Here is a 16,384-nt window from a genome sequence, read left to right as displayed (position 1 = left end):
AAGGGAAGATAAAGGGACCAGAAATGACAACACTGCTTTTCTCTCCACAGACACTGCCTGATTTGTGAAGTATTCCCATAATTTTCTGGTTTATTTTCTGCGCAATATAATTGGCTTCATTTATGAATAATTAAAATGGATAAAAATGTGGGATGGGACAAAAGGGATGTATATTTTAGACAGCTGTAAATCTTAAACAGAAGATTTTCTTTAGCAGAAATCCATTCTAGTTTGTTCACATATCTAAAAATCTGCATAAAGGAAGCTCAAATATACTTCCTTCTGTAAAGATCAGAAGCTGCAAGAATGTATTTTAAGGAATTATTCTTAATATTTGTGGAATAAACTTACAAATATATTGCCCTAACATCATGACTTGAATTGTGCATTTATTTAAGGACAAATAATTCAAGAATAACTTTGAAAGCAAATTATAGAATTTTAAAACAGTTATTAATTATGATTCAAAGGTTATTTTAAAAATTGAATACTATTTGTTCTCCAAGTTTAAATTAACAAAATAAATCTAACATATGCTTGCTTGTCATATGAATTATCCAACCCCTTATTGTCTATACTGTAATAAATATGCCATGATCCAAATTTACCTCTAAATTTTTTGGGAGGATTTTCCAGGTCTCCAGCTCCTGGCTCTACGACACACCTATCATCCACCAACCTGTAAAACAAAGAGAAAAGTCTTAATAGGTCAGATCCAGCAGGCACAGTCATGTGGCGGTTAGCGTAATGCTTTACAGCACCAGTGACCTGGATTCAAATCTGGCCACTATCTGTAAGGAGTTTGTACGTTTTCCCCGTGTCTGCGTGGGTTTCCTCCAGGTGCTCCGGTTTCCTCCCACATTCCAAAGACGTACAGGTTAGGAAATTTGTAGGCATGCTACGTTGGCACCGGAAGCATGGCAACAAAAGATGCATTTCACTGTGTGTTTCAATGTACACGTGACTAATAAAGACACCTAACCTAATCATGGCCCAATGCCAGCAATCGCTCGCTTCAATCACCCCAAGAACTGACGAAGCCATGCCCCCAGATAGCCTTGAAAGCTTTGATGAACAGCAAAAACCTGCCACTCAGCTTGGCTGGCCATCAAAACTCAGCTTTTAAATGTTCCCAAACATCTCTGACATACAGAGACTACTAAACCATGAGATAAAATTGAAAACTTTTCAACATAAATTTCTGAAAATATAATTGGCTAAAAGCACTAAGCAAAGTGAAAGTAATTAAAAAGGAATTTATTTCCCCTTCTGCTTTCTTTTCCAGGAGCCTACAGTCTCCAGTGAAATCATTGGGGTCACAGCACCAACATTAATGCTGAGAAATCTCAGCAAGATTGAGCTCTGCCACTGAGAACAACAGGAACAGCCAAGTTTCAGAATTCTGCACTTAACTGTGCACGCATGGAAATTCCAAGCATTTTCAAGCAAAATCCAGGCCATGTAAAATAAAAACCCATTTCTGAAAGAATTTGTGAAATGGGCATTTAGTTTACAAGATCAATATCCTGGGGTCAAATGCAAATTAATAAAGAATCATTGAGACTTTTATTAAAAAGGTATGTGCAAAGAACAGAGCAACACAGCAACAGGATCTTCAGCCCACCTTGTCCATGCCAACCATGATGCCAATTTAAGCTAATCTCATCTGCCTGCACATGGTCTATATCCTGTATTCCCTTCCTGTGCCTGTCGAAATACCTTTCAAAAGGTCACCATCATATCTCCTTCCACCAACCGGTTTTTAAACATAATTTAATGCTAGAATAGATGCATTATAGCAAAAAGGAACAAAGACTGAACATTTCAGATAATGAAGAACATCCCAAAAGAACAATTCTGCAGTATTTCCTCCCAAGTTGCCTCTGAAATTAATTTCAATGATGTCAATGGAATGAATTTTGAAGGCAAAGTCCAACAGTGGAGCTATCACTGCTTAATTAAACAAAGATCATGCAAATTGAATCCTTGAAAACCTGGACAAATGAAAAGGTCAAAGCAGCTTTTAAACCAAATATACTCATTAGTGATATACTGATATGCAATCATCATGTCATTATTTTCACTCACTTACAATATGTCAATATCACTAATGCTTCATCCTTAAACACTGCATCAATAAAACATTTAAGAGGTTGCAACACTGGGTCCAGTCCCTCAGGTGTCCAATGGCAGCAGAAACTGAGACTGTAACCTCTTCCTGCCAAGACTTTCCAATGGCTACACCAAGCTTCCATGCATCCCTCAGCATGGAATGTGTCAGATGACAGCATTTAGTTGCAAACATCTTCTTGTACCGGGAGACCAACAAGTTTCAGACATATCAAAGAGTATCTTACAATGAGTTGATGATCGTCTTGCACGAGTCAATTTATTTACATCTCAGTATGTGTGCCTGGAACCAGCTCAGAGCAGTGATATGCAGCTGCTTGGGGCATTCCAAGACAAGGACCACTGTATCCCATTCAAGGCAATGTACAATCCATGAGGTGAACAGCTGTTCCATCCAAATACATGGGATATTTCTTTCCAAAAATATTCATTTTTATTTACAGTAACTGCAATCAGGGCATCTCCTTCTCTGCGTTTGCAGTACCAGCCATTCAGTTCCCATGGCTGCAGAATGCCATGACCCTAGAGTGCAGTCCTTTTCAACAAAGCTCTTATGGTGGCTGCACCAAACTTCGGTGCATCCCCCAGCACATACTCCTGCACCATGCATTGATAATGTCCAAGTACAAAGTAGTTAGCAAACTACACAATGATATTGGATACCTAACCAATGGTGATAATCACTTGTACTAATCCAAGGTGTTAAATATTTTCTCACATTCTCACCTAGCATGACAGCTGTAACAAGAATCAAAGTGTGGTATTTTACAAATGTTTCTAAAATTAGTTGGCTGTGCAAACAAAAACAAAACTCTACAGGGAATTAGTCAAGTGCATGTAGCTGCTTTCTTTATCCAAATGCATACAACTTGCATAAATCATTTTCAATTATAAGGTTGTTATCAAATGTTCTCCAAGTTCATAAAGGCAATCACAAATTGCTCACACGACTTTGCCTCAAATAAGTTTCTAAAAAAATCTGCTGCATAATTTTTATTCATATATTGTAATGATTAAAAATGATTCATGGCAAGACACTATTGTATGTTCTAAGCAAGTGAAGGAGTGTTGCTATCCTATCTCTATAATCAGGCAGAATAAACAAATTAGCAACAGTCGATTAAATAGTAGCTTTATGGAAGGAAAGTGTCCCAGGACCACTAGTGCAAACTTGGACAAAACTGACGAAAAGCAAAGAAATAGATATTAGAAGAGTATTCAGGAAGGTTTATAGAAGGCGTTTTATTGCATAGGTTTTTGACAGCTGACAGCATTCCCACCAACATTCAGCTGATGTACAAGTAGGCAATGTTAAATTAACCTAGGAAGTTGTGGTCGTGCTATGTTGGCACCAGAAGCGTGGCGACACTTGCGGGCTGCCCCCAGAACACTCTACCCAAAGATGCATTTCACTGTGTGTTTCAATGTACATGTGACTAATAAAGAGATCTTATCTTATGCTGAAGACCTGGAGGAGGTTATCAAGATTGAGGAGCAAGACAAATGAAGAATTTGAATTCATGGTTTAGAGTTTTGAAAGCAAAGTATTGGTAGATTTAACACAAGTTAGCAACCGCAGGTATATTAGGTAAACAGGACTTATGGATATATAATCATAGATTGTATATTAAATAACCAAAACAGGAGTAAGCAATCAAAATGGGAATTAACAGCTACTGTACCAATACAATAACCTGGAGACATCCATTTAACAGAAGGAACAGCAGAATTTGTTGGTTATGAAAAGATGAATGTACAGCTCCCCTTAACTCCTCAAATCCTTCATATTTCACCTGCATAACAAATTTGCAGATACAAAGTCTGTATTATATTCAACAGCTTTCCACTGTAGCAAAACAATATTACAAGAAGAATGCAACTTTCCAGAGAAAATAATCCCTTTCACATTATTCCTGCCTTTTACACAAAATTATTTTAAAAACAAATTTCTAAATGTAAATAGATTAAAGAATCTTCATAAAAGAATAAATCACCAAGCAGAGAGGGATCATTTCCTCTGGATATTTAAAACTCTGGTTCAACAAGATTGAGATATTCATTTTCAATGTTATAATTGTATATAATTGTAACACCAATCACCGCCAAGCCTAATTGATTTTCCAGTTCAGCAACAAAGAAAATACATGCCACATGCCAAACATCTTGTGCTTAAGAAATTACATTTGCGGAGATGGATAGCAAAGGGGGTGAGAAGAATCAGAGTCATCTCGTGTAGAAACAGGCCCTTCGGCCCACTGTGTCCATGCTGCCTGTTGTACCTATCTACATTAATTCCACTACCCCACATTAGGTCCGTCGTTTTCTATGCCTTAATGGTTCAAGTATCTGTCTGGATGCTTCTTCAATGTCATGAGAGCATCTGCCTCCACCACCTCTTTAGGCATTGCACTAGAGACACCAACCACATTCTGTGTGAAAAGATTCCCTTTTAGATCCCCTCTAAATTTCCAACCTTTCACCTTAAACCTATGCCCTCATCTTAGGTACCACCACTATGGGAGAAAGATTATTCCCCTCACCATTTTATACACCTTTATCAGGTCAGCCCCAAGCCTCCTCCACCCCAAGGAAAACAAATCCAGCCTTTGCAGTCTCTCCTTACAACTGTAATGCTCCAACACAGGCATCATCCTGGTGAATTCCTCTGCACCCTCTCCAGTGCAATCACATCCTTCATATAATGTGGTGACCAGAAATGCACACAGTACTCCAGGTGTGGCCTAATCGATGCGTTATAAAGCTGGAACATGACATCCTTGCTGTTATACGCTGCGCCATAGCCAATGAATGCAAATATCCCACGTGCTGCCTTCATTACCTTATTCATGCTGCCACTTGCAGGGATCTATGGAGTTATTCTCTGTTCATTCACACCCCAAGGCCTTACTGCTTACTGTGTACTACCTTTGTTTGCCATCCCAAAATTTATAAGGACTAAATTCCAATTCCCATTGCTCTGTCCAACTGATCTATTAACATGTCATAGCCTGAGATGACCTTCCTCACAATCTACAATGTTTGTATCATCTGCAGACTTGCTTCTCATAGCTCATGCATTTACATCCAAGACTTTAAATTAAATTGAATTTTGTTTACAGCGTGGTAACAGGCCCTTCTGGCCCAACGAGTCCGCACCGCCCATTTTAAACCCAAATTAACCTACCCATATGTCTTTGGAATGTGGGAGGAAACCAGAGCACCCGGAGGAAACCCACAGACATGGGAGAACGTACAAACTCCTTACAGACAGCGACGGGAATTGAAGCCCAATCGCTGGCACTGTAATAGCGTTGCACTAACCACTACGCTACCGTGCCGTGCCGTACCGTACCGTGCTTCAATGTATTATACAAACATCAAGGGTCCCAATCCTTTGTGCCAATGGTGGACCCAGACTTTAACCAGAAAAGTGCAGTCAAAAGGATGGGTTTCGGAAAAGGCAAGACAGGAGTATAATAGACATAGCCAGTTGAGCACAATAAACAACTGGGTCAGAGAGCTGACAGGTGCAGAATGATATAGATACATGAATGACACTGCACAAGTAATGTTTCACAAGACCCTGAAGGGGAGAATGGAAATCTAATGTATGGGGGGTCAAAATGGTGGAGCAATGCAAGCATTTTGAATGAGATAGGAAGGCACCAGATACATCTAAATTTAAAAGGTGACAGAAAAAGACAAACAAGGGATGCAGCAGTGAAGGGGCTGAGGGGAGAGAAGAGGAAGAGGTGATGAAAAAAATATGAGAGTCTTTGCGATGGAGAGGAGTTACACATGATGATTAGATAAGCATATCGAGACTTTTGCAGACTCAACTTGATTGAGTGTTCTGTGAAAGGGAATAGCTGAATGGCCTCTTCCTGTGCAGAAATTATTCAATGTTTCGAGTCCTTTATCAACACAAAAGCTCCTGGCCAATTTATACATGTTAATATTATTAGAAGGTTTTTTTTTTACAGATGCCACTTCTCCAATAAGCTGAACGATGACAGGCTCCTGAGAACCTCTTGTACCAACATCCAAAATAAAGGGTAGCCGTGCAAAGGAAAACAATGTTATTGATGTAGATTTTTTTTAAATTAATGCCCAGCAACACAAATAACATGCCAGTCAACAAATAGAAAATTACAATAGTCCTGAGAGTTATCCAATAGCTCCATTGTCATATTTTGAAACCTCATGGGCCTAACAATGCATGATTAGTACCATGGTGACAAACATATATTGAAGGAGTTGTTAAGAAATATCAAACAACCAATGCAGAATGACAGCAAGAACTACTCTTAAAGCTAAGACTGTAATTAATATATGGATATTACAGCTGGGGAGAGGTACTTAACCTTGTCTCAAGACATGATACATACAAACATGATGGTGAGGCTTTTGGAGGTTTAGAGAGGTATTATATAAATATATTGCTGAATACTAGAATGCACTGAAATCAAATGGTAATGTAAACTGAATAAAACAAATCTTTGGTGGAAAAAAAAATTCCACTCACAAATAATAGAATACCACGAGTCTTTGCTTGGCCACAAAGGTTTACATACAAGCAGTTGACCAAATTAACAAAAGCAATACGACTTTACAAACCTGATATGTCATTCAGTCGTACACATCATTTGTGATTTCTAACAAGATAATATTACAACCCTGGAAAATCAGGCTCAGCAAGACTATTGTTCGAAGGTGTAAAAATTTGTTTTAACAAATAAATTTCCTCTGTCTACTATTTTACAGAGGTATTAAACTATTTAGTCTTAATGACTTAAACTTCCCATTAAAAAAATCCAATTTTCATATTTGTATGATGGAGTTGAGTGGAATAATTTAGAGGCCGAGGTTCATTCTACATTTATGATGGCACACAGATGATAAAGATAATATCAAAAGTGATCACTAAGCTTCTTTATGAATGTAAATGAGTTCCTTGAAAACATAAAAGTAGTTTCATTTAAAAGACTCTTAGATTGGCACATGGAAGAAAAATGGAGGGTTAAGGGCTGTGCAAGAGGGGAGGGTTAAATAGCGTAGGTTTAAATAGGTTGGCACAACATTGTGGGCCGAAGGGCCCGTACTGTGCTGTACTGTTCTATATTGTTCACCTTTTTATCCACAACCCATTATCCCTCAGTTGACTGTCATAATAACTTGCAATGAATTCTGAAATGCCAAGTCTCAAATATTTTTTGATACAAGAAATAAGCTAATTTTTTTTTTAAAACTATTGGCATGAATTTAAAGTAGATCAATCTTAAATCTTTAAGGTTAAAATTAACTACCTTGTAACACATTTACATTATTTTTATGAAATTCTATGCTCTGAATTCAATTCCAAGATGTTTTGGACTGGGGCTTTTTCAATTAGCAGTTAACTTCTCAATGCAAAAGGACATGCACTTCAGAGGATGATGGGTCTGGAAGAAATGCATACAAGCCACAACCATACATTTCCACAGTACTTAATTGAAATTCCAAAGTATTCATTTTTGGTGAGCTATATTTAAGACATCTCAATGAACTTGAATTATATTCATCACAGAAACATTTAGGAATATACTGAAATTTTCTTTGTGACATTTTTGGTACTGGTAACGCAACTTGGGCACTAGTTTAGGGCAGCACAGTAGCATAGCAGTTAGCATAACGCTATTGCAGCACCAGCAACCCGGGTCAATTCCAGCTGATATCTGTAAGGAGTTTGTTCGTTCTCCCCATGACTGAGTGGGTTTCCTCCCACGTCCCAAAGAAGTACGGGTTAGGAGTTGTGGGCATACTATTTTGGCGCCAGAAGCACGGCGACACTTGCGGGCTGCCCCCAGAACACTATGCAAAAGATGCATTTCACTGTGTGTTTCGATGTACATGTGACTAATAAAGATACCTTATCCTGTATCTGTCGTACTCAGAACTATTTTCAGCTAACAATCAAAATGTGCTGGCATTAAGACTTAAAATGCCAATCCAATAACATCACTCCTCTGGGTAGAAAATTGGAGCAACAGGTTAATTAAGCCAATGTTGTCTTCAAAGAAAACAGGTGAGTCTAGATAATTGGCTGGAAAGGGTGGGCAAGAATGCAGAGAGGAATAAATGGTTTTCAACCTATTTAGTAAATTGAGCACTGGAACATTATTAGGAAATAAATGAAGTTCTCCAAGAAGTAAGATCAAAAGAAACTCAAATAATATGTTATCCATTTTTCTAGTTAACAAAGGGTTTTATCAAGTAGGACATTAAATAGAAGTGTTACATGAATGTAGATATTAATTTTCATTGCTCAAAATAAAATATGAATAAAAGTCAAAAGGTCAGATACTGAGGCAAGGTTTTCCTTGTACTTCCGCCCCTTTCCAAAGAAAAATCAAGTACAATCCTGGATTATATCTCAATGTACATCAGTTTTAGATTTCGATCAAATAACAGGAATTAAAGTATGTAGGTAAACAGCAAGGAAATGAAAATAGAAATAAAGGCATACAAATTGTTAAACAATCTAATACAGATGAGATGAGAATCCATCAATTGAAAAACATTTCTCATGCTTCATTAATTCACGATTGGACCGGTTTCAGTTTTATTTTATTGTTACATGGCCTCAGTTTCTCAAGGACTTATTTTCTACAAAACATCCATTCACCCTTTTCTGAACTTCCTCTGAAAACATTCAGAGCAGCTCTAAAATGGAACAGCATTAATTAGTTTCATTATTCTGATGCACACTTCCACCATTCTGTGGGATGAAACTACCCCTCTTGAAGTCACATCGGAAGCTGGTTTAATTTTATAACTTCTGTCCCATTATGAAGTCACAGTCCAAACTAAATAAGTGCATTTCCTCCAAACAGGCTTTCCATCCTTCCCTTACAAAGGAAAGATTCTGACATTCCACCAGATTTGCACTTTGACATTCACACAAACATCCAATGTTTTTAGTCCCTGTCACCTCTTAAAGTACTTCACATCTGCCAAGGGCAAATGACAGAAATATTGGTGCTAAACATTTGTTTCTTCATACAATAATTTTGAAATACTTCAGGTTTAAGGACACAAGGAAGGCAGCCTCAAATCAATGCATTGCAAGCAATAAAATTTACAAGGCACAAGAGATTCTGCAGATGCTGGAATCTGGAGCAACACACACAAAATGCTGGAGGAACTCAGCAGGTCAGGCAGCATCTATGGAGGGAAATAAACAGTCAATGTTTCGGGTCGAGACCCTTCATCAAGATACATCAAGAGTCTGAACAGTATATTTCTAAGGAAAGATTATTAGCAAACATCTCTGCTGGTAGCATCTTTAATCTTGCACAATTCAATGGGTAACATTTGAAAGGAAAAATATTGACAGATTACACTGACCTTCCCTCAAACACCTCCTGGCCTACCGAGTGTTTCCAGCATTTTCTGTTTTTGAATGATCCAGGTGTCTTGGCTAACATTTATCCTTCAATCAACATCATTAAAAATAAGGTTGCCTGGTCATTATGATATTACTGTCTATGGGAGCATTTTGCATGCAAATTAGCTGCTACATTTCCCACATTAAAGCAATAAATAGAATTCAAAATTCAAACTCTATGACTCTAAAATTACACAATTAGCTGTAAAGTACTGTGGGACAGTCAGAGGTCATAAGACATCCGATAAATTCAAGAGTGTTTTTGTTCTTTTCCCACCAGCTAATTAATCACAGACTCATGATGACAGTGAAGTCCACTTGGCCTCAGTGTTTCATTAGCAGGCTGGGCATCATATTTACCAGCTTTATCACTGATAGAGTCCAAAAATACTTTAATCTATAATGGCAAAAGGTCAAAATTGACAAGCAAGTTTCCAGATTGACCTACCTAACAATTATATTTATTCAAATTATTCAACTTCTGAATAGGCTTTGCACACCATGGCACATTATCTACACATCTCACAACTCGTCCAGTTAGTGAGGGGAAAAAAAAACATCTCAATTGTACATTTGTATAACTTGTATGGATGTTTAATTCCAGAGCAGTGTCCTTGGCCATAAAGGCCTTTTCCTGCAAGATTAAAGATGCTACCAGTAGAGATGTTTGCTAACAATTTTTCCTTAGAAATATGTTATTCATAAAAGAAAGTTACAAAAAACTGCTTCAGAAAATTGACAGCTGGATTCTGCTAGCTGCCTTATTTTAATATTAGCCAAACACAGAAACAAGGCAGTTCTGTCATTCACATTTTTATTTTCTGCAATAGTGGCTTAACACAATTTAGTATTTGATTGCCCAGAGCATAATCCAAAGTAATTCAATAAACCCTGCATTCATGTCGAATGACAGAGATCATGTTCTGTACATGATGACTCAAATGCAGTGCATCAATACAGACAATTGAAACATTTATTCCATAAAATACAGCCTTTATCTTTCTTTCAATTTTTTTGTCTATGCTGAAAAAAAAAACTGGCACTTGGTCCCACATGTTCAGGGAGCTGAATCATCACATAATACAAGGTGTTAAAAATTTGAAGTTTTAACAATGAGTGATCCAGCTCCCTTAGTCTCTCAGACAATACCTCATCCAAGAGATTTTGATTGCCAGATATGTAGTTATGGAGCGCATGTTCTAACCCACAAATAGGGATTCTGTGAAGGGTTGCAAATTTCCAAGGACCCCTGCAACTCCCTCCATATCCTCCCATCACCCTTACAGAGATAATCATAAAAATATGATATAGTATGGATTTCTAAGATGTGAATCCATGTAGGTCACTGGAAGATTAACCTACAAACCACTCATCTAGCTGTTAAGCTAGATATCTGAAACTAGTATGTTTCAGTTTTTCAAAATAAACTTAAGAAACTCTGTTTTCTGTGTGGTTTCAGACACCACAAGAGGAGAATTGAAGACTAACAGACATGGTGATCCAGATGTAAACCTGAGCTACTTGCCTCAAAAGAACACAATGTGCCTATTTAGTCCACAAGTAGGAAGTAATGGCTTATCACAGAAGTAATTGGTGGCATTGGCTGTTATAGGGATCCATCACCGTGATGATCAGTGAGGCTTCAACATCTCCACTGTGGACAACGCAAGCATGGACCCATATTTTTGATCACTGCACAGCATTACCCAATGATACTTCAGAAGTGGCATGTCTAGTAGACTCTGTCATTCCAGAATCAGTTTAACATGGAAACAGTGAATAATATAATCTCACCCAAGTCTGAAAGCTGCATGTTCCATCACCTCATTTTGATGGAACAATGTTGCAGTAAACATGGGTTCTTTAGATTTCTGTTCAGAAAGACAAGGATAAAGCTGCTAACCACACACCCTTCATTGAAGGAGATCAGCATTCACCTAACAACAGTGGCTGATACAATAGTGCATCAAAAGACATACTAAATGTGCACATGGTTCTTAAAAGGTATATACGCATACAATATACCACACAGCTTTCTCTTTGAATAAGGAAACAAACGTATGACAATAACGGTGCATGTGGTTAATTAATAAATTTTATTTAAATATTAAAATACACAGTTCATATATACATTGTCTGAAACTATAAATTTAGCTAAACAAATATACTCCAGGCAACCCTTATGTTACAGGGGGTGTTGTGTCCCACAAACAGCAATTTCCCATAATACGAAGCTGCATCATCTACGCACGCTTTAAGAAACAAGAGTTGAAAAACAATAAATTTTGTGTTTATGTATTTACTTCCCCCCCCCCCAATGAATTCTGAGAGTGAATTTTAATTCTTAGCTCAAATTTTTTGGGCCGTGTTTTGTCCATTCTGCAAAGGTGAATTTCTATTACCCAAATGACTGTAACGAAAGGGTTATCTGTAATTTTCAATTGCAGTACCATTTGCGACACCACGATAGGTACCCCTGACACACACAAACCCAATAAATGGCTTCTCTCATAGGCTTCAAATATAACCTCACATCAACTGTTCCTTGAAAACAGCATCTAGCCGTGAAAACGGTATACCACGCACCTTTCTAAACAATTGTAAACCCTAATCTTAACATGGAACATAACCTTTAACAACTAAAATAGTTACAAAAATACTTCCAAGTGTCATAACTGCAATAAGTACAATATCTAACTTAATCTTTCTTAATATTCCCAGGCACACTGATTCACAATACAACTCTCACTTCCACTCCCTGTGGACACCAGACCTGCACTCCTCTTTCGAGGTTGAGAAATCATCATCCAGTGCATACAATTCACCCACATTAGTTCTAAGCCTCTCTTGCCTCACCCTGGCTAGTGTAGGAAGCTGACTCAAGTACATCCAAGCCTGAAGTAACATCATTCATTGGACTTTTTAAAAATCACCTCCACATAGCAAGACAATAGCAAGGGGTCTCAGTCAATCTGAGATCAATTAGCAGCTCTGTGAACAGCAGAAGTCTTGTAGATAGTCTACCTTTTTCTAGGTCCTGCAATTTCTTCTATCATAGACTCGATTGAAACAGCCTCTCTACAACAGCAATGTCAAGTTTCACACTTTCCACCTTTCTGGTGGATTCTGACAATGTCGCCCCCAACTCTCCAATGTACCATCAAAGCAAATCACAAGGTTCTCTTCCAAATTGTTTGTTACAAGGAATGCAATTATTCCCACTGCTTAGAGAACGCAAAACAAAATCACCACAGTTTAGACTCGAGCTGCTCATCAAGCTGTTTGCCACTCCATGACCTGCATTTTTGGTCTCATCGTGCAGCGCTCCATAACTTTTCATTTCCATCTTGAGGTGGCTTCTCTCAAAGCTTCCTTCTGCCCAAACATCCTGTTACTATTTGTAGTATTTGCTTCACTTGCTGCCCTGCAGCCCCTGTTGGCTGACAGTTCAACATTCAACATGGCATGATCACCGATTTTCAAAACAAAAACACTCGTTGAATTCTTTTAGTAAACAGAATTCTTAAGAAGCTTGGCATGGTAGATGCAGAGTTAACATTTCTCCTGGCTGGAATGTCAGAGCCAGGGGTCAATAAGTAAGTGATCTGCCTTCAGCACACAGATGAGAAGAAATGTTTTCACCCAGATGATGCTGAATCATTAGAATCCTCTACCGAAGAGGAATTGGAAGCTCTGTTGCTGAGGATGCTTAAGACAGAGGTTAATACATAGTTAGATACTGAAGAATCAAGGGGCAAGTGCAACAAAATGGCACTGAGGTAAAATATCAGCCATGATCTCATTGAACAAGAAATGAGCACAAGGGACTAAATAACTTATTTGCCCTTTTTTTTTTGATCTTGTGTCCATAAATGTATATTTTATTTGATATTCCCAAAGCTCATCACAGCTTCAGGCCTGAGAGTACCATCTTCTCATGTTCTATTATGCAATTCCATCTGCACTTTTGGATCATCTACCAATCCGTTGCATGCAACCTTTGCATGCACTGACCCACATTCCAACCCTCCTCTTCTTGAGAAACCTGATTCTTCACTTCTTTAACCAAGCCACATATTCCTCTTCAAATGGGCTCTCCTTAGATGGCATCTATAATGGTGTCAGTTCTCCTCACCCACACCAAGATCACCACACTTGCCTCTCTGGACAAAGTCACCTGCCTTTGCCATACAATCTTCCCTGGGTATATGTTCCTTCACTTTCTTAGAGTGTCCAAGAATGGATACCAGTGTTCCATTCTCCAAGCTCATCTGGTTAGAGCTGTAGCTGGTGCACCTGGGTTAGCCACATCTGTGAGATCCAGACTTCCTCATGCCTCCCAAGCCCACCTGACCAGTCGTCTTCTTGGCTGGGTCCAGTACATCTACAGTGCAATTAGCGCCAGAATCTTATCATGTCCATCACTACAGTTATTTTAAAAGCATGCTCCCTCAACTGAAGTGACTTGGTCCAATTTACATCCCTTATTCCAGGTACATGGCTCTGGCCCATGAGAGACCCATATCCCTTCATTGGCAGCACAGCAGTGTACCCCAGGTTCTGTGGAATCCCTTCTGCATAGGTGGCAAACACAAATTTACTGTCACAAAAAAAAACATGCTTGAATATTTTCAGTGCCCATGTTAGAAGACAGAAATACAAGAACATAGGAAGTAGGAGCAGGAATAACCCATTTGGCCTTTCGTGCCTGGTCTACCATGCATAAATATCACAGCTGACCATGTACCCTGGTTCCATTTTCCTACATCCTTCATTCCCTTAATATCCAGATCTATTGATCTCCAATTTGAATGCAATTCAAGGCTGACCTCAGAAATACAGAATTCAAAAAATTCTTCACTAAGTGAAGAATCTTCTCCTCATCTCAGTCCTAATCAGACTACCCTTTATTCTGAGGCCACGACTCTCGGTTTTAGACTCAGCCAAGAGAAACGTGGCCCCTGCATCTACCCTGTCAAGTTCTATAAAAATTTTGTAAGCTTAAATGAGATTGCCTCCCGTTCTTCTGAATTTGAGAGAATACAAGTCTTGTCTACTCAATCTCTCCTCAAATCCACTATCCCAGGAACCAGTTTGGTGAATCTTCATTGCAGATGCTTGATGGAAAATATATTCTTTTTATGCAAGGGCATCAAAACTGCACACAACACTTCTGGTGTGGTCTCAAAGACCTATATAATTCCACATTGACCTCATTATCCACCTCAAAACAGGAGGGGAAGCAAACCATCCTTGATCCCAAGGGACTGCCAAAAAAAAAGTCATTTAATTGCAGAGGACATAAACCTTCTCATTAAGGCCAACTTAGCAACCACTTTCACCAGAGACTACAGATGCTGGAATCTGAAGTGAAGCAAAAAGGGTTGGAAAAACTCAGCAGGTCAAGCAGCATTCGTGGAGTCAAAGGGATGGACGGCATTTGGGCCATGACCCTGCATCAGGTGCATCACTTCACTTCCCCCCCCCCTTTATAATCCATCTGCTTTGTTCTTGGCCACTTGTTTAGCTTTCTATACCCCCTTTGCCAAGTTCTGAAACATTCATATTCTTCAGGCCTACCATTATTTCTGGCAACTTGCCAAGTCTATTTTTTTAATTTGAACTTCCCCTGTCACTCATGAATGGATCATCTTTCCTTTTGGGTTTTTGTGCCTTCAAGAAATACATTCTTTCTCTATATGCCAGTCACTGTCTGTCCACCACTGGAACTTTCAATGTAGTTTCGTAGCCAACCACAGCCAACTCTCCCCTCACACACATAGTTTCCTTTGTTTTGATTTAAGGCCTTAGTTTCAGACTGAGTATGAAGGTGATGTTGTTCAAATCAAAATTTTTTTATACCAGTAACCCTTCCCCAACAGTCCCTTTACAACATGATTAATCGACCTTGTCTAATTGCACAGTACTTGATCTAAAATAACTTTCACCCCATTTGGTTTATTAACATATTAACCTAGAAAAGCATATCGTATGCATTTTACAAATTAATCCTCTGCCTCATCACTGCTAATTTGACATATCCAGTCAAAATGAAGATTAAAGTCCCCCAGGTTTACTGTTTCACACATTAGAAGCAACTCTAATTTCCTGATTTGTGCTGTGTCCAATATTATAACTGGCCCTCCATAATGTGTTACTGTTTCTTAGCTCTAATCAAACTGATTCTAAATCAAATTACAATCGGCCAAATCTAGATCATTTCCCACTACATACAAATCTTAACAGCACTACCCCACTTCCTTCTCGCCTAGATCTCAAATACCCATAAACATTTAGCTCCTACCTTCAGTCATCCTGCAGTCACATTTGCATTATAGCAATTAGATCATACCTCTATTTCTGCCAGCAATTTGTCTACCTTGTTGCAAATGTTGTGTGTATTTAGATATTATACCTTTAATTTTGTTCTTTTAATATTTTTCTGTGCTTTGACCCCAGTTACTGCTTGCTTTCATTTGCTCTGCCTGTTCATCTGGTTTATTACTTTTCTAACTTTCACTTCCTGCTTTATTTCTCTTTCCTGACTTACCTCTGTGGTTCCAAATCCCTTTCCGTGGTAGTTTAAATCCACAATAGCCCCAGTAACACTCCCTTGATGACCTGGCCTGATAACTGACTGACTTCTAGCAGTTCAGTTCACATATTGATCATGATGTCTTCAATTGATAAAGAGGCTCTCAGTGTGTTGCTGATTACTCCATCTGCAGGTTTAGAACAATTCCCATTTATCATTCCTAACTTCACTGTTCATTCTCTGATGGTATCCAGGGAGACTGTTCTTCACCTTTGTCCCTTTGCTACCAAGGC

General features: G+C 38.5%; 1 protein-coding gene across 1 annotated transcript in view; it reads right to left on the bottom strand.

Annotated features, from left to right (window-relative positions):
* Positions 1 to 16,384, bottom strand: part of itpr3 (inositol 1,4,5-trisphosphate receptor, type 3) — a 226,867-nt gene that overhangs the window by 207,699 nt on the left and 2,784 nt on the right. Inside the window, exon 2 of the mRNA XM_052034535.1 lies at positions 609 to 679. Coding sequence (XP_051890495.1) covers positions 609 to 679 — 71 coding nt within the window. The remainder of the gene's footprint in view (positions 1 to 608; positions 680 to 16,384) is intronic.

Source organism: Pristis pectinata, chromosome 20, assembly GCF_009764475.1.
Source record: "Pristis pectinata isolate sPriPec2 chromosome 20, sPriPec2.1.pri, whole genome shotgun sequence".
Classification (NCBI taxonomy): Eukaryota; Metazoa; Chordata; class Chondrichthyes; order Rhinopristiformes; family Pristidae; genus Pristis; species Pristis pectinata.
The sequence above is the reverse complement of the archived record's forward strand: the minus strand, read 5'-3'. Positions and strand labels throughout refer to the sequence as shown.